The sequence below is a fragment of the Grus americana genome, chromosome 2 (genome assembly GCF_028858705.1).
Source record: "Grus americana isolate bGruAme1 chromosome 2, bGruAme1.mat, whole genome shotgun sequence".
Taxonomy (NCBI): domain Eukaryota; kingdom Metazoa; phylum Chordata; class Aves; order Gruiformes; family Gruidae; genus Grus; species Grus americana.
The window spans coordinates 82,132,193-82,156,463 of record NC_072853.1 but is presented as its reverse complement, the minus strand read 5'-3'; the positions used below and the strand labels follow the sequence as shown (position 1 = coordinate 82,156,463).

At 40.8% G+C, this 24,271-nt stretch overlaps 1 protein-coding gene across 3 annotated transcripts in view; it reads right to left on the bottom strand.

Annotated features, from left to right (window-relative positions):
- FBXL7 (F-box and leucine rich repeat protein 7) overlaps window positions 1-24,271 on the bottom strand; it is a 196,871-nt gene that overhangs the window by 135,888 nt on the left and 36,712 nt on the right. For 2 of the 3 annotated variants that reach the window (XM_054817444.1, XM_054817448.1), the window contains exon 2: window positions 14,361-14,450. In XM_054817444.1, the coding sequence (XP_054673419.1) occupies window positions 14,361-14,450 (90 nt within the window). Of the gene's footprint in view, window positions 1-5,922; window positions 6,117-14,360; window positions 14,451-24,271 lie in introns of those variants that run through there. The other variant, XM_054817446.1, reaches the window with a different exon arrangement.

Below are 24,271 nucleotides of genomic sequence, written 5' to 3'. Positions count from 1 at the left end.
ACATAAAGATTCTTCAGTGAGTACAAACCTCGAAATTATCCAACATCACAAGCTATTATTGTTTCAATAATGTACTAGTCTTCTAGCATTTCCAGATTTCCACCTACCTAGAACTGGCAAGGTTCCTTTTATTAGACCTCTATATTAGTTTATCAAGATTATGTTGTTGCTCCCACCAGAAGCTTTCTGTAAAGAGACATGAGGGCTGGAATGCAATGGCCTACATCTGCCTTAACGTCTGTTATCACTGCTTAGCAGTGTGTTACCCCTACACATGAAATCTGAAACTACATCTACTTTTTTAGTATTATACAGCACAGAAGCTTTACTTTCAACTTACTGTTTACTACCTTTGCTATCTTTAGTCATTACTGCTCCATTTTCCCAGTCTAAATTCAGTGCCTTTAGTTTGAGTTGTCCCTTTCCTCCCCAAAGTAAAATTCAGTTTGGTACTTCCATGATGTGGAACCAGGCTAACTTGTGGGAGAAATGGCAAAAAAATCCTAGTCCATTCATACTCAGTCACAAGCTCAATACCAGAACCAAGTATGACTGTTCCATTCAATTTCAAAAATTAGACACAAAAGAATAGGAGTTATCAGACTCAATACCACAAGTCACCCTTAAAAAAAGAGGGGGGGGGAGTGGTGGGATAATAAAAAACATTACAAATCAGTATTTAAGTTTCCTACACAGGATTTCACCCAGGCCCAAGCTACAACATGCAACGGTCAAACACTGAGAATAAGACCGTGTATTTCAACACCTATATATAACTATTTTTTTTTTAAACCTTTGCCATCAAGTGATTCGTGGTTTGAATACTGAAGTATCTGAAGACTATCATACTCCGGATGTGTAAGACAACAGCATTTATAAGACAGTGTGGCACATTCAGCAAACACCCTGTTTTCCCTGGCCTCGTTCTGTCAGCCTACAATGCTTTCCTCAAGGAAAAAGATGCTGATTTTTCTCCTACTTCCAGATGTTAAATGGCAACGGCTCTGACCAGGACACCTGAAGCTTTAAAAGCTTCAGATAATATGTACATCTGCACTAAGATCAATCATCCTAAATACATCTGACTTGGTGAGCAATGGCATCACGTCACACTTTCAGAGTTCTATGCAGGACGGCCCAACAAATTGGGGGCAGGAGTGTCCTTCATTTGGAAGGTATTAAAACAGATATGATGTACAAATGAGGAAGTTAAGCTACTATGCCAATAAAAGAGCACAGGAGCCTAAAAACTTCCAAGCCCGGTACAAGATCTAGTTCTGAGCTGAGCAAGTCATTCACAGACCATGACAACAATGCCCATAAAACTGGGTCAGAAGTGAAGATTACTGTCCAAGGAGAAACAAATTCTTTCAGTTGATATTTGAACCACATTAATGTTAAAACATACTTAAAGTCAGAACAGAACTGATGTTACTTATTTAATTTTCAAGAAGCAACCAAGGTAACAAAACCTTTCTAGCTTTTCTAATGAGCAAACACACACACTGCAGCTTTTCTAATGAGCAAACACACACACTGCAAACTACTGCAATACAGTGTGCAAAGAGGTGAGGACTAGCAACGTGTTCTCACTTAGGCATCCTCCCATGCCAAGTTTCTTGAAAATTCCAATGCATGCACAGATGGGAAGAGTTGAAGCTCATCCAAGTCTTGAATTTTGTTTCCTGAACACAAGCAAATAAATGCAAACACAAATAAATAAAAAACCCAATACACAAATAGCACCTAAAATACACACATTTTCTTGCTATCGAGAAATCTGTCGGGACATAAATGGAGAACAGTATCATTGTCAGCACCCCATTTCATACCAAAGATGACCCTGCTCCTGAGGTTAAAAGGAGCTGACAAACATGCCTCAGATTTTCACTTAAGTTTCAGCTATTTTAGAATTATAAAATAGTTTGGGTTGGAAGGAACCTCAAAGATCATCTAGTTCTAAACACCCTGCCAGGGGCAAGGACACCCTCCACTAGACCAGGTTGCCCAAAGCCCCATCCAACCTGGCCTTGAACACTTCCAGGGAGGGGACATCCACAACCTCTCCGGGCAACCTGTTCCAGTGCCTCTCTACTGTCATGGTGAAGAGTTTCTTCCTAATGTCTAATGTAAACTTATATACCTTCAGCCTAAAGCCATTACACCTTGTCCTATCACCACATGCCCTTGTAAACAGTCCCTCTCCAGCTTTCCTGTAGGCCCCCTCCAGGTACTGGAAGGCTGCTATAAGGTCTTCCCGGAGTCTTCTCTTCTCCAGGCTGAACAACCCCAACTCTCACAGCCTGTCCTCACAGGAGAGGTGCTCCAGCCCTCTGAGCACCTTCATGGCCCTCCTCTGGACTCGCTCCAACAGCTCCATGTCTCTCTTATACTGGGAACCCCAGAGCTGGATGCAGTACTCCAGGTGGAGATCTCATGAGAATGGAGTAGAGGGGGAGAATCACCTCCCTTGACCTGCTGGTCATGCTTCTTTTGATGCGGCCCAGGATACAGTTGGCTTTTTGGGCTACAAGCACACACTGCTGGCTCATGCTGAGCTTCTCATCCATCAGCCCTTCTCCTCAGCGCTGCTCTCGATACATTCTCCTCCCAGCCTGTAGCTGTGCTTGGGATTGCGCCGACCCACGTGCAGGACCTTGCACTTGGCCTTGTTGAACTTCATGCAGTTCACACGGGCCCACCTCTCCAGCCTGTCAAGGTCCCTCTGGATGACATCCCTTCCATCCAGCACGTCAACCACACCACACAGCTTGGTGTCGTCAGCAAACTTGCTGAGGGTGCACTCGATCCCACTGTCCATGTTGCCGACAAAGATGTTGAACAGTGCCAGTCTCAATACCAACCCCTGAGGAACACCACTAATCTCTGATCTCCACTTGGATATTAAGCCATTGATCACAACTCTGAGTGTGACCATCCAGCCAATTCCTTATCCACCGAGTGGACCATCCATCAAATCCACATCTCTCCAATTTAGAGACAAGGATGTCATGTGGGACACCATCAAATGCTTTGCACAAGCCAAAGTAGATGCCATCAGTTGTTCTTCCCTTATCCACCAACGCTGTAACCCCATTAGAGAAGGCCACCAAATTTGTCAGGCATGATTTGTCCTTAGTGAAGCCATGCTGGCTGTCACCAATCACCTCCTTATTTTCCATGTGCCTGAGCACAGTTTCCAGGACAATCTGCTCCATGAGCTGACCAGCCTGTCATTCCCCAAGTCTTCCTGTGCAAGGTAAGCAACTGCTCTGCACAGTTTCTGAGATTTCAAGTGCCACACAAAGGGTTTTTTTCTCAAATGAGAGCTAAAGATGTACCTGGCAAGGCTTAGAAATTTTCATCTTGCCAGGGGGATGTGAGGGGATGTTTAAGGAAAAAAAATTAAAAATATCTATGTTTATATATGTCTACATGAACATACAAATATCTTCAGATTAAACAAGTCAAACTTCACAGCCGGAAATAATTTGTTCCTACTACGCACATCCTTGAGATCTCTTAACATTATTGTTTGTCTTTCAGAGATTCACGCCTAGCACTATTTACCTATAATGAACAAGTAAAAGACCTCCCACAAACAATGAATACCTGATAGTGCTGTAAAATTTCACTCATTTGGATATATAAGATCAAAATGGATTTCACGTTAGGGAAAAACAAAAGCACTCTAGATTAGATTAGGCACCGGTACAAACTGAAATTTCACTATCTGACTCTGAAAATAATTTACAATTGAGATTTATCCAAGTCATTGCAAGCAGCATAACAGGTTACACTCATCCAGTAAAGCCATCAAGCTTCTTCCCACTCATGCATTCACATATGCAAGGCAGCATAAACACATCACAGGTAGGCTACATGACTATGAAAAGTCTCCGTACTTCACTTTGTTGGAGGGTAACTCAAACTAGCTGATCTAAATTGACTACAAATTTACAAACAAGCATATACAATGCATCTCTAAAGAAATCCTGCCTGCCCTCTGGCAAGTCTATGTACACACAAGTCCAGAGCAGGTGAGTAGCAATCTCCCAGCTCAGTATAGCTGATAGGCTGCTACTGTGGGCATTTGTTTTCTTGTATCAGATTTTTTTTTTTAAACCATTAAAATAGCAATTCTACTTTGAAGTTCAAGAGACACAAACTCCCAATCCATCATCACAGTTCACGCTGAAAACTAGCCTTAAATATTAAGGGAAATATCACAATGGACAGTTGAACATACAGCAGGCACAATACCACACAAGTTATTCAGCCACACTTAAACATATAAGGCTAGAGGAATATATAGATGGCTAATCACCAGATTATATTCATGTTCATGACTTCTGGTTATACTTCCAGCTTAGTCTACTGCAACCGCCTAAACCAATGATGATCCAGCAATCAGAATTAACATAAGAATTATCATCATCCATTCTTGAACTGCCATTTTTGTCAGCCAGTCTCAGACATGTTTCTCAAGGGAAATCTGAGAAATGCTGGCAGAAATAAGGAGATGCCAAACTTCAGTAACTTGAGAAAAACACAGCAGCAGGCACTATGGTACAACAGCCAGAGGAGAACAGAATGAGTCAGCAACTCTAAGCTGATGTTTCTCAAGCACGCTGCTAGTTTTGGCACTGTTGGCAGTATCAGTCTTAAAAATTATACAGTCATTTGACAAGCTGACATAAAAAGATAAGATACAGGAAAATAAGGCAGGATATTTTGTGCAATAAATTTAAGCTACAACATCTTACCAGGGATTGTCAAGTTAAAGGCAAAATCTTACTGTTCCAATTTTATTTCCTTATTTCGATCAAATACTAGAATTAATCTGGAGGAACTTGCAAGGGTCAGTTCATAAATTCTGGAAAATGGATAAGTCAGACATTTAAATATGCATTATCAGGTTGTATATGTTGTTCAAGCAGTCTTAGGAGACAGTGTAGCATTCAAGAAAGATGGTTTTCAGACTAGCAAAGGTTGGGCAATTATCAGATACTTCAAGATGACTCCACTTTTCAGAGAAGAAAACTACTTCAAATAGCTAGCATAGGCAATAACAGACAAAGAACAATTTAGTGTCAGAACCTCCCTGTGATAACAATATTTAACTAGTTTGGTACAGCATTTTACAGAAAGACTTACATTTGGGACCTTGGATTCCTTAAAATCAGATTTACAGGTAATTGAATAAACTGTAATCACTCCTACCAAGCATCAGACCTTACTTCGGAAAAGCTAATGCCAGGTTTTTAAATTGGGATAATTTCTCTTTAACTGTACTGTAAGTGCATTTGTTCTGGTAGGTCTCACATTTCAGGCAGCAGATCAAGTAAGACTGCAGTTTTATGTACCTTTCCAATTTGTTCCTAGTATTGTTTGGGCAAGTTTTAAACATTTGGCTATAGCATTTCAGTACAAATTAGCCAGAATAACGTAAGGTTTCAATTTGCAGCTTTAACCTTGCCAATGTCCTAACTACTTTTGCCTTGTATTTGAACTCCGATTTAAATGCTAATTGCAATGGTATTGTTATAATTAGCAGAACAGCTTTGCAGGAACACTGCCTATTAGATAGAAAAAGCATAACAAGATGTGGTTAAAAACAAAAATAGTTCCTAAGAACAACCTCTATACTACTTTGTACCTCCACATACTGCTGGAGGTGATTATATTTGCATATGCATTCAGATATTTTGGTTAAAGGAATTTAAATAGTGAGCTCTGTTTATTCTGCCAAAGTGTTTATAGTTTTGGATTTATGAACTGTCACCCCTCCCAACACCTCTTATTCTTCCCCAATTTTTTGGCTTCAATTTATTCTGTTTTGGCACATTCAGTATTGCAACATTTCACTCTTCCAGAAAAATCCACTGTTAGAAAAATAACCCAAAACCCTAGGAAACTTACCTGGTCTCCAGTTTCACTACCAACTCAAAGCGGCTACAGTTCACTCAAAGCCAACTGAATCTCAGCCTAGTTCCAAGCAAGTAGGGGCAAATTCAGGCACTCATATCAAATTCAGACATGGTTTTGTGCACAGAAAGTCTGTTTAGACAGTGCTTCAACAGTAGAACCAAGAGCCCAATTCCCAGTAAGAGATGCTGTAAAGACACGAGGACAGAGATAAACAGGAAGAGAACTGTCATCAAAATAATTAGGAATTATGCCTATGCCTGCATGCATCCAGAAAGAACATATATGGGTTTTAATTTCTGACACTGGGTTAGTAAGCTTCTAATGTTAAAGAGAAAATGAAAATACTGAAGAACTGAAGTGGGAAACGATTTCTTAACAAGTATCAGACATAGGAAGGGATCAAAAGAGCTGTTCCTGCCAAAAGGATCATCAAGAAAAACTAGGTGGAAAACAGCATCTCTTTTCAGCAAGTCTTTTGCCACAACACTTAATTAGCTCATTGTCCTGAGAGGATACATAAACCACTCAAAAGCTTCTACAGAACTCCAGTATATTAAACACAGCTACCTACCTTATTATGTGAACCACAATACACAGAAGGGCTGCCTATTTGCAAACTGGTTCTGAGATTTTTATCTTCCTCTGAAATAAGAGCAGGATTGCACTCACCTGAATCTCAGACTGAGCTGATTCTCCATCAGGAACCATTTTAAATACCAAAAGCATTCAGTAGCAAAGGACTCATTCCATCTTTCCAAACTTTTCATAGTGTCTATCATTGTACACAATACAAGGATCCCTCCTCTTAAATTCATTGAATAAATTAAGAATTACTCAGAGATCCAAAAGATACCCAACCTTTTGAAAGAACATGATTACGAAACCAAGAGAATGACATTGTCCCTGAAAATATCCTATAACGTCGACTTTGTTCACTCACTTGTAAAGTAAAAACGAAAGGCACACAACCCAAATAAACCTTTCTGTGTTCAAGAAATGTCACTTTACGTATTCCCATGTAGACCAGTAATAACAGTTTTCTGATACATACCTCATTTTTTTCTGGAAAAGAATTTTTTTCTATACAGAGCATGAAGATATCACTAATTTTCTATACCTCTGGGTATGAAAGCCAGGGACAAAAGTGTCTATCATTCTCAGACACAGAAAATAAGAGCGCAAGACAACTGTTTTAAGAGATTTCACATATTTATAAAACTCAAGCTGTCTTTCCACAGTTCATAAAATTGTTTCAAAACTAGCTACTTGTTTCATTAATCATTGTAGTCTTCTAAAAATTACTTTAATATCTTAAGTGTCAAAGTAAGAATTCGTAAGGCTGAACACTCTCTTTTCTTACTTTCCTCAATTAGATATTAATTACACAATAATTCATTTACAATTTGTAGAATAAAGCAATGCAGTAGTAGTCAGATTCCAGTGGTTTTGAAAGTCACTTGAAAGATATTTTCTTAAGAAATTATTAGAAAAGTACAGCAAATGTATGAAGGACTTTTGCTATTATTACATAAATAGAGGCTAATTTCTCTTAGAAAAGCTTATCCAACTATGATTTTTCTAAAAATGTAAATGTAAAACTGGATATAAAGCCAGTTTCAGCTACTTGAGTAGCTGCTATTTCTATAATTAAAGAAAACTTGAGTGAATTCTGTACTTCTATATTCAGAATAGCAGAAGTGCTATTGAGACCACCTAAACTCATAAAACTTGTCACCAGCTGTAACTCTTAGATTTGGTTTTTGTTGAGTTTTTTTGAGTTTTTTGGGGGTGGGGGGTGTTTCTTTTGGGGGGTATGTTTGGTATTGGGGGGGGCTGGGGTGGGGAGAATGTTTGTGTGAATTTTGTCTGGTTTTTGGTTGGTTGGCTTTAGTTGGGTTTGGTTTGGGTTTTATTTAATGTTTTGTGGTTTGGCGTATGGGTTGGGATTTTTTTGTTGTTTTGCTTTTTCAATGACTTCACAGCAGAACAAAAACCAGTACTGAGAGAAGGCTGGTTCCTCATTCGCAGCCATCCTTTCCTCTAGAACTTATCATGTGCCAGGGGAAGATAATGGACAGCAGAAATTCCATAGCACAGACCAACACTAACAAACCATCCACTGCAAGAAGCTTCAGTGGCAGGGACCCACCATAGACAGCGCTGAGGACCAGAGCAACACAGCCTGATCAACCTCAGCCAGGTATCACATTGGCTTGCCAATGTGACGCCCATCTACAAGAAGGGCCAGAAGGAGGATCCGGGGAACTACAGGCCTGTCAGCCTGACCTCGGTACTGGGGAAGATTATGGAGCAGTTCATCTTAAGTGCGCTCACCAGGAAGGTGCAGGACAACCAGGGGATCAGGCCCAGCCAGCACAGGTTCATGAAAGGCAGGTCCTGCTTGACCAACCTACTCTCCTTCTATGACCAGGTGATCCACCTAGTAGATGAGGGAAAGGCTGTGGATGTTATCTACCTGGACTTTAGTAAAGCCTTCAATATTGTCTCCCACAGCATTCTCCTAGAGAAGCTGGCGGCTCATGGCTTAGACAGGCGCACTCTTCGCTGGGTAAAAACTGCCTGGAAGGCTGAGCCCAGAGAGTTGTAGTGAACGGACTTAAATCCAGTTGGTGGCTGGTCACGAGTGGTGTTCCCTAGGGCATAATTTTGGGGCCAGTCCTGTTTAAGACCTTTATTAATTATCTGGACAATGGGATTGAGTGCACCCTCAGTAAGTTTGCAGATGACACCAAATTGGGCAGGAGTGTTGATTTGCTTGAGGGTAGGAAGGCTCTGCAGAGAGATCTGGACAGGATGGATCAATGGGCCGAGGCCAACTGTATCAGGTTCAACAAGGCCGAGTGCCAGGTCCTGCATGTCAGTCACAACAACCCCATGGAACACTACAGGCTTGGGGAAGAGTGGTTGGAAAGCCGCCTGGCAGAAAAGGACCTGGGGGTGCTGGCTGACAACCGGCTGAACATGAGCCAGCAGTGTGCCCAGGGGGCCAAAAAGGCCAACAGCATCCTGGCTTGTACCAGGGAAGTGATTGTGCCCTTTTACTTGGCTCTGGTGAGGCCGCACCTCGAGTGCTGTGTTCAGCTTTGGGGCCCTCACTACAAGAAAGAGATTGACCTGCTGGAGCATGTCCAAAGAAGGGCAACGAAGCTGGTGAAGGGTCTAGAGCACAAGTCTTATGAGGACCAGCTGAGGGAACTGGAGTTGTTTAGCCTGGAGAAGAGGAGGCTGAGGGGAGACCTTATTGCTGTCTACAGCTACCTGAAAGGAGGCTGTACTGAGGTGGGTGTTGGTCTCTCCTCCCAAGTAACTAGCGACAGGACAAGAGGAAATGGCTTCAAGTTGTGTCAGGGAAGGTTTAGATTAGATATTAGGAAAAATTTCTTCACTGAAAGAGTGGTCAGGCATTGGAACAGGCTGCCCAGAGAGGTGGTGGAGTAACCATCCCTGGAGGTGTTCAAAAAACATGTAGACATGGCACTTCAGGACATGGTTCAGTAGACATGGTGGTGTTGGGTCGACGGTTGGACTTGATCTTAGAGGTCTTTTCCAACCCGTGATTCTGTGATCTTACACAGGGTATAAAGTAACACTCTTACATGAGTAATTAAAGCATTATATGTTTGCAAAATGCTACATTGCCCCCAAACATGATTTAATGGAAGGAATGGTTCCTAATGAATTGAATTATTCCAGCCAGGCTACAGGGCCTGCTTCTCCCAGAATCACAGGATCATTTAGGTTGGAAAATACCCTTAAGATTGAGTCCAGCTGTTAACCTAACACTACCAAGTCCACCAGAACCACTAAAAAGCCCAAATAAAACAGAAAGGAGGATACAACTATGAGAATGGGAGACTTGTCTAGTACACATCTAAATTGCAGAAGAAATATGCACAAACATCATGTGAGGAAGCCAGACTAGAAGTCTCAGAGTACTGCAGAAGGAAAAAGAAACAAAAAAGAAACACTAAAAGCAGATATAATTTTAACTTCTGCAAAATACAGCTGCTGACTTCACTATATTTCTGCAAAACTCAAAATATAAACATTTAACGGGATATATTCAGAGGTATTTCAGCACTGAGGCCCTCTGCTAAAACAGTGTTTTGCTTCAGGCCTGATCCTTCAATTTGATTTTATAGAAACTGAGAAATAAATTAGAACTTATACATGGAGCTCATACATGAGCTCTCAATTTAAAGCTGACTCTGGATTACCACTTAACAGCCATATACTGAAGTGCAAACAGTATTGATTTTTTTATTTGAAAAACAGTCAAGTTAATATGAAGCATCCAGCCTGGACATGACATTCCACGCTCTGCAGGTAAGTGTTAGAAGAAAGCTCCCTGATCAAGGTAAGCCCATACAAAAACATGGAGTCTAATCTTCTAAATCAAGTTTTAGACAATAATATTCCAGCTGTGACTGTCTAGCAAATTGCATTTAAATGGCCCACAAAAATCCATTTAGTCTTTCACTTGCCAGAAGAGCAATGGGGGATAGCAAACACTCATGGCTTCTCAAGTTTCTAACTGTAGTTGATTGATGTGCTAAAGAATTGCAGACAATGTCTGAGACTGGAAAAGTAAAAGGCAGCATACATTCAAAGCTAAAGAAAATTGTATCATCAGAAGAGGAGACAGTGTGGAAGCATCAATGTGCCTGCACACCCACAGTCTACCATGCTTCCTTTTGAGCCAAGCTGTAGCCAAACAGTCTCTACAGCATACTCTGTGATTTACAGGGAGGACCAGACATCTATTTTTTACCACCTGTCTTTCACTGAAGTACAGAAAGTGACAACCACAATGAGAGTGACTTAACTGCAGACTAGACTTCAGTTTCTGCAACAGTACAGCCTTACCTTTGCATCCCTCACGTACATCACTGGTACCTCAAGTTTGAATTTAGGAAGTTGCGTGGTCTGCCAGCTACCGTCTGCATTCCTCCACACAACAGAAACTGGGCAGTAGTTATCTCTCCAGTGCATCACAGAGCAATGCTGGTTTGGCTAAGGGTACTAACACATACTGTCCGTTCTTCACTGGTAGAGGATGTGCAGTTCACCCAGGCACATTTAATAGCACGACAAGCATCTTGTCTCTTTGAAACATAAAATCTCCTTCCACGACTCTACAGATGCTCATAATCAGTTTGAGGGAAGGTACCATATTTTGGCCGTAACAGCATCTCCCATTCCTATCAAGAGATTTAACTGATGTTATTTTAACAGCATACCTAGACTGAAACACCACATAAACCATTTCAAGCAGCTTGTTACCCATTTCAGGTACCCATCTCCTAGAGAAATATCACAACACTGAAACTTGACAAATATAATGGTTGCAAGGAGACAAGATGAGGAGTGTGGTTCATTTGACTGTTCAAAATTATGTCAAAATAACACCTGCTGTCACATAGCAAACCATCTCAGGAAGTCTTTCAAGCAAGAGTCCTGATTGACACCTTTTTGCAGTCCTTGGGAATTCATACCTGCCTAAGAAGCAACTTTACGCCACTGCTTCTCTGCTGTAGAGTACCACAGAACTTGTGTGAATCAGTCCCACAGATTTCCTCTCTAGTTGTTTCATGGCATTTCATTGATTCAACTTCAACAAGTGTTGTGTCAACTGTCTTACAGAAGAGAAGACATGCTGTGCAGAACTGGAAAGAATTAGGTCTGTTTGCAAAGCTGGAAAGCAGGAGCTGTGAAAGGCCTTCCAGCCTCAAACATAAATTCTATGCTCTTCAGGAAGCTGGGCACTCAGGAATTCAGCTGCCAATAGAAATTCAAGGGATGCAGAGAAGCTGTCTGCAAATTGTTCAATTAAGATCATTTCACATGTCAATGAAGGTGAAGAAGAGTTCACCTGCAATGTTCCATAGTCCTTCCTACTCCATACCTAGGATGCATACATCTCGCCACACCACACGTGGCTCATTCATAGGACAACATACAATGCCATGAATTTACAATACAGGGGTAAAGCAAAGGGCAGAACTGGAGCTTTCTGTCCCTGCAAGAAACCAGTCTTATGGTGAAGAGCAAGATACATTTACCAGTCTCTAGGGCGGGCAGGTACTACTGTATCATGGTAAGCAAATACTAGAGCATGGAGTGCTATAAAGGTAGATTTAACTAACAGTTATAAAATGTTATGTAAGCACCCCAATGCAAAGACATAACTACCACTGCTTGTACAGCATCTAACACAATCAGGCTCCTGTTCTTAGCTGGTCCCTGGACACTACTCTATAACTGAACAGTATAAAAGCATTCAGCCTTGTAAGCACAGAACTTTACTTGTTTCACAGAAGGTATGAGTCTTTCTGTTCAGCTGAATCCTCCTACAGCATAAGTCTACTGTAGATGGGGAAAAGAGACAGCACTTGTAAAAAAAAAAAAATTCAGACCCACACCAGTTGATAAACATGCCTTCCAGTAACAGCACTGGTTTCAACAGTCCCTGTTTTTCCCCAACACCACTTCTATGTCTCTGCTGTCTCTTGCCCTCATGGAATTCTTATGCTTCCTGGTTATGACACTCAAAATATCTGCCAGATTATACAGCAACCCACATTAAGGCAATTTATATTAAACTTAGCCAAATTAGTAACTCCTCAGCAGAAAAACTTGGTAGGAAAGTAGCAGTAGCACAGGCTGAGGAAGAGACTATTTCTGCTGTTGTCAAAGTGTTTGTCAAATCACACTCTTCTAGGGCACAGAAAAACTAGGCTGACATCTGAAATTGCCTCCAAGTATAGAATACACAACTCCACTGCTCTGAACACTTTCTGAATCTGCCCAAGAACTCATAAAAACACATCTTTACTGCAGCATCCGCTGGCCTGCGTTTAAGCCTCCCTCGCTAATTAATTAACTGCAAACCAGTGGTGAATATTTCAGGGTCAACATTGGTATTCACTGGCTCTACAATGGGCTAGATTAAGAACATAACTCTTAGACATTAGTAAAGGATTACTTTGCATTATCTGATTTGAAAATAAGGAAAAAAACCCATGCTTTTCTGACCGAAGTAAAACAGAAGTTTAAAGCAATTGTTAAGTACTGACTTCAGAGTTTCCACTATTCCTTTGTGGTTTCTTCCCCCGGCTGTCATACAGAGAAGTTAAAATGCTTTTATACATCTCCTAAATTTATTTCATGTCTTGGCAATTCACATCCTTCAGATACCTCAAAACTTTTGAATCTAAGGCTTAGAGTAATATGGAGTCTACTATTCAATATTATTAACCATTTATTAATATATTGTTAAATTTATCGCCCAGACTAAAAAGCAGAGATTCTAAACCAGTATCTCTCATGATTCACAGGTGCCAGATCTTCATTCTTGATATGGGATTATGCATGCCTAACAATAAACGCTTGTGATTTATGTGGTCATTTATTACTTACATGAACTGCTCTCACTGTACAGATTCTACAGTCATAGTCAGACTTGCCAAACTAGAACTGATCAAAGTCTATGATTTCTTTTAATCATAAGAAATGAAGCTATACTGAGAGCAATCAGAGCTTTTAACTTAATTTGCAATGACAAAGTGTAAGAAAACAGAATTATTATTTGATAATTACCAAGTACAACCAACTTACTATGACAGTTGAGCAGAAATGATAGTTAAGATACATGAATTTATCATTTAAAAAAATCCTTTCAGTTTACATCATTAAACTACATATAGATTTAATGATTTCCTCTCAGCCTTCGAAGACACTCTTGTAAAAACTAGAGCCAATATACTCTCATTTAACAGAGCACACCTACTCACATATAAGGCAGTAGGAAAGGATCAGCATTTCTTTGTTCATAGTCCAGTTAGTACAATGTTATATTAATACATCTCCTTCCCCTAGACATTAAAAATCTAGTCCCAGATGATCACATACTCCAGTAACTGTAGGTCAGGTATGTCGATCTAATTAAATTTTTGTCAGCTCTTCATGTCCATAGCTACACTTTTGAAATCTTGACACAAACAGTTCACATTTTCATGGTGTTCATAATATGAAAATAAGAAGCTGAGATTTAACCTAGAACATATGCCAAAAAGCTTCCATTAAGTATATTCTTCAAAAATAAGTTCAAAATCAGCTCACATCAAAACCTAAGTATAAAAGCCTTTGCTGAAAAGGTAACGTGCAAAATTACGCCAAACCCTCTACATTTTTGTTCTGCAGAAGTATCTTAAATCCTTTGTCACATGCTTAAATCAGAAACAGCAGCAGGTAGGAGTGGAAACCATATACAGGAAGAACTATTTTTTAATTTCTAGTACACCAATGCTACTGTACACAGAAGGAATGAGAAGGAGGGGTTCCTTTTCTGAAAATTGCTAGGATTATATTGGGGGGCCTGGCCTGGGTAATGAGTACCAGCTGCCTACCTTCACTGGTAGCTGCATTCTTCTGGGCTTTGGTAGGTGTGTGATCCGTACTTGAACTCACGTCGGATGAGATGCTTGAGCTGCCTTTGCCTGCAAGGGGAGAAAGAGATGGAGAAGATGGGAGGAAGAGAGAACAAACATGAGTATCAACAGCAGAACAGAAAGACCTTCCATATCAGAACCTATAACAATTCCAGGAAGCTTTAAACTAAGTTTAAAGCAGCTGATGTTCAATTTGTGCACACCGGGGTAGGAGTTAACTGCATTATAACTTATAGCATGTGCATCTTTATGTGTACTAAGGCTGCAAACAATCTTCTGTGTCACAGGGGCTGTTTTATGTGTTCACATCACGTATTCAAATCACTTGGTCATGTGAAAATGAAAGCGAGGTACCTGCTGTTTTATCCTGCACCATGCTCACTGCCTGATTCACAATTGGTACGGGTTGGAAGGGACCTCTGGAGATCATCTAGTCCAACCGCCCTGCTAGAGCAGGATCACCTACAGCAGGTTGCACAGGATCACAGGCAAGCAGGTTTGGAATATCTCCAGAGAAAGAGACTCCACAACCTCCCTGGGCAACCTGTAATACTCCGTTTTAAAACTAACTTCTACAGGCACTGTTCTTCACTTTTTGTTTTTTAACTGTAAATCAAAACCAATGGATGTTTCTTCCCTTATTTTCTTTCTATAAGACTTTTTACTGCATTTCCTACATCAGTGCCCTCAGACCTATGTGTGAGATGTCAAACCAGGTACAAGTTACCAACAGAAGAAATCCAAATATAAAGAAAAAACTGAGATAAATACTACAGAAGAACAGAGGAGGCTAAATGAAAGATGTCTTTTTGTTTATCTTTGAGGATCTTAGAATGAGTCACTTCTGTTTCCCTTTGCTCACTCTACTCAATCTCAGTAACTACTAACTGAATACATTCTGCTCCGCAGCAGGAACCAGAGCAGCCACCCAATTTGCAATACATGAAATAGTTCTAGAGAGAGGAAAGGTAATGAGTACTGTTACATTTTAAGAAGTTATCTATCCCCACAAACACCACATCGGTGAAGCCTTTAAGAGCTATGTTGGGTTTTGGACCAAAATTAGGCTGTATGCAGAAAGCTAGCTGACACCATGTTTCTGTCACTTGAGTAAACCTATAATCATAGGAATGTTAGCAAGAGACTTTTCTGATCTGTTATTGCAATCAAGCATTCCTTGGGGTTCTGGGTTACAGTATGCCTGGTTTTCATAACATTTAGATGTAAGGAGGAGGTCTGCTTTTTAAAGGTGCCACAACAGAACAAGGATTTAAGTTTTAATGGGAAACGACTGGAGAATGTGCAAACGTAGGTTGCTTCACAACCAAGGTACTGCCACTTAATCCGTCAGCCAGCCCTAGAGAATCATTCTCCACATAAAGTTGCTTAAGTTAACATGCTCAGATTTGAGAGATGATTGCAGAGTGAAAGGATATTAAAAAGGCCAGAAGGAAGTAAAAACTAAATGGCTAAGGCTAGTAGTTGGGTGGGGTGAAGAGGAAAAAAAAAGTGTATTTTCAGTGATTCACTAACTGCTTTTTACATTCCTTTAAGAAGTTAAGCAAACCCAAGCAGCAGTGCCTCTACAACATCACTTCAATTGCTCTCAAGCTGTGACATGAGTTGGAGTAATACACTGTGGTCTTTACAGAAATTACTGCTCCAAAATAGCTCTCCAGCTAAGGCAACTAGGGTTGTGGCAGAAGAAAGGCAGATGAGAAAAGAGAAGGACAAATGTAAAATGCTTTTTCCCAGGAAGTGGCCAGAGAACTTGAAACACCTGCAATAGCTGATAATAAAATCATTAACAACAGGAAAGGTATCACCACTACCAGCAACTCCTCATGTACCAAGCACTGCAACTGCAGAGGCAGAAAACAAACTTCCAAGGAGTATCAGCACCCCTTAACAGATTAATAGAAAGAAAAAACACCAACCAAAAAAAACCCCAAAAAACCCCACCCACAACTGGAAAAATAATTTCAACACACATAAACAGGATTTCCTAAAAAAAAAAAAAAAAAAAAAAATCTTTTTTGGGGAAAAGGAAGTTAGTGATACCAAACAACAGCAGAGTTGCTAGCTGGTCATCTGTGGCATAGGTTGTTTTCACAAAGTGAATTCTTCCTGCAGCTACATACCTCCCCCATTAACACCAATGATATTTTTACTAACACCACATACAAGCAAGCCTCCAAGAGCACAACAGAAATATTTTACCCACTGTAGGATGCCAGTACATCCAATAGCAACATGTTATTTAAAATTGCGCACGCTTCTGTGGAAACTGTGAAATGCCAGATTTAAGTTTAGATATTTACCATTTAAATCTACTTGAATTTTAAAACATTTTAACTCCTTATAAGAAGTTAAAACTAGAAATTAAGAAAAGAAAATCAATACTGGTTGCTGCTTTGGTTGGATACCAGTTCTTCCTGCATTATGTGGCCAGAGCCAACAGCACCGTGGGCTGCATTAGAAGAAATGTAGCCAGCAGGTTGAAGGAGGTGATCCTTCCCCACCTCTGCTCAGCACTGGCAAGGCACATCTGCAGTGCTGGGCCCAGTTCTGGGCTCCCCAGTACAGGATAGGTAGGGACATACTGAAGAGATTCCAGAGAAAGGCCATGAAGATGAAGAAACTGGAGCATCTCTCCTATGAGGACAGGCTGAGAGAGCTGGGACTGTTCAGCCTGGAGAAGAGAAGGCTCAGGGGAAACTTACCAAAGTATATAAATACCAGAAAGAAGAGTGTGAAGAGGGACCCAGGCTCTTTTCAGTGGTGCCCAGTGACAGGGCAAGAGGCAGTGGGCACAAATCAAAATATAAGAAATTACATTTAAACATAAGATTTATTTACTTATTTAACTGTGATGATGGTCAAACACTGGAAAAGGTTGCACATGGAGGCTTTGGAGTCTCCATCTTTGAAGATACTCAAAACCCAAATGGACATGGCCATGAATAGCCTGTTTCAGTTGACCTTGCTTCGAGCATTGAGGTTGAACCAGATGATCCAGAGATCCCTTCCCACTTCAACAATTCCATACTTTTATAATTCAGGTATCTCTGTGAGGACAGCATTTTGTAGACCAGTATGTTGTGTTAATCATCCCATGATTTCAGAGCTTCTATGAAAATTCATTATACAATGCCTTTCCAACTGACCTCACCTTAATTTTTTACTTTTAATAGTAGCAACTTGATAGCAAAGTACTAAATCTTACTACACAACTCACTACAAATTTATATATCCAACAAGTACATACCCAAAACAATGGCAAAAATAGCTCCCAAAGATGTTGCCTTTTTGTTTTCCTTCGATAGCTTATCTTAATGAAGCTCTTTAAAAAAGATATGCAGGCAGCCGCACTAGTAATGAATAACAGCAAAAGTAGTAGCTACCTTCTATGATCCTTAACATACACTAAATTAAAACCTAAAACTAAACAGACATGGAATAAAATAGGCCTATCATCCAAGGTTCATCCTCTGAAAACCACATCAAGAAGGGTCTGTAACAATAGGGAGCTTTTCAATAAAAATATTTTAAGCTTTAGTTCTGTGTTAGAGGAGACATCATCTACTCAAGTCATAGAACACCTGACTCAATAGAGATGCCTTTTGCCATGCCATATTTGATGCCCACATACTACTTTCAGGAAGCGTGTTGCAAGGCAAAGGAAAGAGGCAAATCAGGATTTAGTATACGGGACTGGTGCTGCCAAGCATTCAGCAAGTAGCGTGAATTCCCAGATGTCTCACATTCGAGCTTATCTGAGGCAGAGTTCTTCTGCAATGCTTTTCTCAGAGCATTATCTCCCTAATATGGCAAGTAAATTCAAAGACTGCTTATTTCCCTAATACCATAGGAAAATTTGAGGTGTAGCATAACAGTGGTCTTCAGAGATCAGTTCATCTCTTCGATTTAAGAAGTGCACTGAGAAAGTCATAGCAAGTAAATATAACCTGACAGGGGGTCTAACGCAATGACAACTAAAAGGATCAAACAGAGGGCAATATTGCAAAGACTATAGAAGTAACAATTGTATTTGATCCTCTGCTTAAACAAATTAAAGGCCTACCAAATCTTCCCTAGCATAACTTGCTATTGTCTAGAGTTTCCTTCATACATTCAACAGTTTTTTATTTCAAAGCCAGGAGATGCAATTCAAAAGAAAGCAAACTGCTGTATGGTAGTAGGTAGATATGGTAGAAGAAAGCAATTTTCCTACAATACAACATAATTCACACCAGGAGCGAAGTTAGCATGGACTTCACCGCACCTGCAAAGAATCACACAGCTACACAGTTGCAATTCAAATCATGTCTCTGACCTGCTTCTGAAGAAGCAAGTGTATGGATATTTTTTTCCATATACTAGAGCCAAAGTCTTACAATAGTCATAGGAACAAGATTCCAGCCACCTAACCTATACATTTTATCTTGATCCTGCTGGACAGAAACTTAGAATAACGCAAACATATAACAGACGCTTCCCCTGAACAGTGTCTCTGCCTCCAGCTCTTTGTAGCCCAAGGAATTTTTTTAGTCATAGATGTCTTTGTACTTAATAGCCCTACAGCCCTATTAAATCTACCTGGTCACTTTTTCGAGTCATGACTATTAAAAAGAAAATGGAACACATTATTTTATCACAGATGGCTATACTGACTAAAACATTAGGTTTATTTGTTTTGTAAAAGTGTTTGCATTTTCAGTTTTACTGTCAGAACAGAATAAATACCTATATTAATAAAAGACATGCTACGGACTAGCCAATGAAACAGTACTAGAAGGTTGTGCATGGAACTGGGTGGTCTTACTCCATTTTTCAATAGTGCTGCAAAAAAAGCAATATCCTTTCCCTGCTGCTTGTATAGCTAGTTGTAATCTTTTTTTTTCAAAAGCATACTGATTAGAGCTCCAAACACCTCTATCAATGTATTTCAGGCTGTCAAAAACTTGCAGGGCAGAAGTAAGACTAAACACACACAAGCCAAATGGAAGCATTTGATAAACACTGGAAAGGAAACAGCATGAACCCGTGAAAAGCCAACTTTGGATTCTGCAGTCACACTCACTGCTGAAAAGTGTCAAAGACATCACAAGTCAGTCAGGACAGAAGGAATGCAATTTAAACTTACCCAGGAAAATACAGCCTATAACTGTCCAAGACTGAAAAACCATTTTCAGAGGCACATATGCAAAGCCTGTCCTATTACAGACAATGTTTCTGACTGTATTGCTGTCACCTTTTCTGTGGCATTTTGTTATTTTCCTCGTTGTTACTGCACATCCAGCCAGCATAAACAGAGGCCATGTGAATTACGTGATGCAAGTCACAAGATACATGAGGTTCACTGACTTATGGTGACAGATGAAGGTGTGAATGAGTCCCTTTCACTCTGCTCTGGAATAGTTTTACTGGGGGGGGGGGGGTTGCAGCACTTTTGCACTTGTATTCTGATGTATGGCTGGTTTTGCGTTGTATTTTACACACCCTTCTAAGACGTCATACAAACAGGCTGATTTCTTACATGCCACCCTAGAAAATAATAGCGGTATTACTCTTGACATCAAGTTTTAATCCGATCACACCTGCCTTCAGCAGGCAGTGACAGTTACCTCAGGAGTTAAATGGACAGTGTGGCCAAATACTGTTTGCCATCCTGAAGTGAAACATTAGATAAAATGCCAAAGCAGAAAAACAAAACATAAGAATTCAGGAAAAAAAAGAGCAAAAAGCAGTAAAGTCCAGAATAATAAGAGCTACAAATCTTTTAAATTGTCCAAAAGCATTAGATTGCAATGACTTACGTAAAGTCTGAAAAAATTGTTTACTTAAGCCATCAATTCTTACATAAATGGGATTGGTCAAATTCAACTTCTCAACATGAAAAGGCATATGCACATGGCTTTTCTACCAGATGACCATTACTTTCTTTTTTATATCTTCAGACAAGATTTTTTTAATCAAGTATATGCCAACTACATCAAGAAGAGATCCAGAAAAAACCCAATCCAAACCTCAAAGCATCAGAGATCACGCAAGAGAAAAGAAAAATCTCTTTTCCTTCTCCTGTTTCCACGACACACATTATGCTGACCCAAGTCTCCAAAACCTCAGATAGATCTTTTTACAATCTGCACCTCCAGAGACCGCAGACTCCTAGTATGCTTTTAAGTATCCCCATGGAAATCAGGAGCCTGCTGCGATACTTAGACTTTGAGGATATATGGCATCCTTTAAAGATGCAATATATCAATTCATTTATCCAAAGTAAAAGCAAAGTTGGACTACACACTTTGTACAATCATTATCCTTGGATTTTACATTTCTACCAATGGAAATTACATGTCATAAAACTGGTTTCTATTTATTAACTCTTAACTGCCAAGCAAGCTACCACTGATGTAACATTGAAGTTGCCTACCTACAAGTGTTGTCACTCACTGAACCACTTTCAGGATGCGTTATGTGTTAATTTGCAAATCCATGTGGTCCTTCAGCTCTAGAATCTTAGGAGTAGGGTTCGAGCGATTTTTTTTTCCCCTAAAGCAAATTAAAACATGTGCCAACATAACACACACACAGAGGCTCCAAATTTCATTCCACCCAACATTTGTCAGGATGTGATAAAACAAACAGCAATCTGCACAAACTCCAACCCCGAGGAAAGGAAATAAGCTGAATGTTTGACAGGAAGCATACTGAAGATTGAAGAGTTTGCAGATACGTGGTAGTGCTGGCACTTCGGGACAGTATTTCTTAAATTTTTCAAGAGTATAATCTCTACAAGCATTTTCACCTTTTTTTTAATTTCTAAATCATAAATCCAACTTCTAGGATCACTTAATTTGGCATAACTTATCTACGAAATAGTATACTTATTTCTGCAGCATTTACGTAAGTTTTAAGCTAAATTTCAACTCAGGCCATGTAGGTCAGTTTGGCGTCCATCGTCATTCTTCCAGTCACTACCTTGCTCAAGTATCACAAGTGTGCTACAAAATCTCCTGCAAATGCTAACAGAACGTAACTAGTAGTAGTAGTAAATTATCTCTTGTAGGGAGTCAGTCACCTTACGCATTTTTAATGTCTTTTGGGAATTTGTACTAGGTAAACGTGCCCAGGCGCTGGCCGCAGGTGCAGCCCCTGTGTGGAGGGGCAGGGGCTGCCCAGTGCCGGACACAGCCGGTTCCAGCCGGCTCCAAGGGCCCCACCGCAGGGCACAGCTGAGCCCCTCAGCCACGGGCGGGCGCCTCGGGGAAAGCCTGGGTAAGAAAGGGCAAAGCGCTGCCCGGCAGCCAGGGCTGAGGGAAACGGGGTGAGAAACAGCCCTGCGAGCCCCGAGGGGAGAGCGGGAGGAGGGCAGGAGGGGCTCCAGGTGCCCCCGCGGCCCTGGGAAAGACCCCGGAGGGGCGGGTGTTTCCCTGCAGCCCGTGGGAAGGCCCAGAGCAGGGAGAAGTGTGAGGAGGAAGGAGAGGCAGAGAGGAGCTGGTATGCACTGACCGCAGCCCCCCCCATTCCCCATTGCTGCTCAGGGCACGGGAAGGAGGAAGTACAGGAGTTGGGGGTGAAGGCGTGAAGCTGAGCCTGGGAAGGAGGGGAGTGCTGGGGAGATGTGGTTTTAATTTTTGGTTTTCTCACTATCCAAATCTATTTTCACTGTCAATAAGTTACTTTTCCTTGAGTCTGTTTTGCCCATGATGATAATAGGTAAGTAATCTCCCTGTCTTTGAAAATTCCATGAGCTTTTTCATCCTATATTTCCCCCCCCCACCATGCTGTTGATTAGGGGGAGTGAGAGAGTGCTTGGCTCATAGGCAAGGTTACCACACCCATTTTAATTCTCCGTACCCAATATGGTTTTCAGTAAGTCTTGTGTACAAGAGAAACACATTTTGCTAAATACTTTGAAGCAAAGTATAATTTCAAAAGCCCAGCAGTCCCACCTTCAGCCCATGAATGTGCCAAACAAAGATTTTTCAGACAGCTCCTCCTCATGACTGAATGAAAGCCATGACTGTTTTACTCTAATGACAAACTGGTTCTCAACATTTCACAGGTAAGTATCAGTAAGGGAAAGGTTCACATTCCGTGCCTCAATGTCTTCCACCTTAAGTGCTACACCCTCTAAACACCTCTGAAGCTGACACCACTTCCTCCTTTGTAAAAGCCAATATAGGGAGCACTAAGCAAATCAAGTTCAACAAACTCTGCACAGTGCCAATAGCCAGCATATTCACTTTAACTCTTTTTTGTACGGGCATCATACTAACCTTTCATCAGAGAGATTCAAATATCAGATTGGGAAACACTGAAAGAACACACTGTTCTAGCACTGTCCAGTAAATGGAAACAAACAAAGCCATGCCATGGTTGCCCAGAGTGCTGTCTGGAAGCAATTTCAGTTTGGGAAAAGTATGGAGAGAGAGAAAGAGAGGTTGGTCAAAGCTTTGAGTCTTCATGGCTTATGGCTGGATTTATGGCCAGGTTTTGGTGTGTGTGTGGAGCGGCCAGGCCTGCTGGTGCGGCCCCTGTGTGGAGCGGCCAGGGCTGCCCGGTGCCGGACACAGCCGGTTCCAGCCGGCTCCACGGGCCCTGCTGCAGGGCACAGCTGAACCCCTCAGCCACAGGCAGGTGCCCCACAGTAGCCAAGCCTTGAGACACAGCTTCTTAATATCACCTTTTTTAAATCAATGTTACAAGAAGATTCGACAAGCCACTTGCAAGGTGAAGCTGTAATACCCAGGACAATAAGGCTTGGTTTATTTCTGATGTAAGTACAACAGTGCAAGTTCTGCAGCTAGTAAGACACAACAGTTTATCCATTATACTGCAAAGTGCATGAAAAACTTACATAAAAATGCATGTGTGGGATTGAATTTTTCAGAACTGTTTAGCAGAATGATGTCTATTGCTAGCAAGGCAAGCCTATTCAGAAAGGCAGGATTAAAAATGTATAAGTTAAGGAAGATTCTTCATATATACACAGCCTACTTGCTGTGCCATGCTGGAAGCATATTTGATGCTTGATCTTTGTCATTACTTTGACGCTTGATATTTGTCATTGTGACATCCTTAACTCACATCTTGGTGCCACATAACTCACTATGATTTCAGAACGGCTAAAGACTTTATTTAATGACTTCTTCAAGCGGACTCATCTAATCTAATGACTAAAAAGGGGCAGGGCACATATTTTAGTGCTCTCAGGTAACCCGTCTCACTCCTGTACCTTTGCCTCCCCCATGTAACAGTTGATGATATTGATCCCTTTTTCTAGAAAATTTCAACACTTACTGATGAGGCTTGTTAACCAAGAGCTGCTAAATGGGACTACTGAAGTCGCCATCATTGTTGAAGATAGCACATCTCTGCTTTTAAAAGCATTTCACAATAGAGAGTGATGAACAGCGCATACCACTGCTGAGTTTATAAAGAAGTAATAGAGTCATAAAATACTCTGGTACAAGGTCTCTGTTTGAAGCCTACTAAGCAGCCTGCATGCCAGAAGGCAATGCTAATTTGCAGCCAAACTTTGCACCCACTCCAAGTGTTAAGCTCTACATTTCAAACATTGGTAAAAGCCCATGAACAATTTAGTCTAGAAGGTAAATATTATTTAAGTAATGCTGCCTGAGAAGGAAAGAATGCAAGTACATTTCTTACTTACTCATAGTGAGAAAACAAGATGAGATATTTGCAACATCCTTTTTTTATTACTTAACAGGACTAGCATGTCTCTTGACTGAGTCTTAAAATACTACCTTTCACTGAAATGGCTTAGCCTGTAGTCCAAAAGCAGTTCCTACTCTGTAGCCTTCTACTTTGCTGCAGAAACAGGGAAATAAAACTTTGCC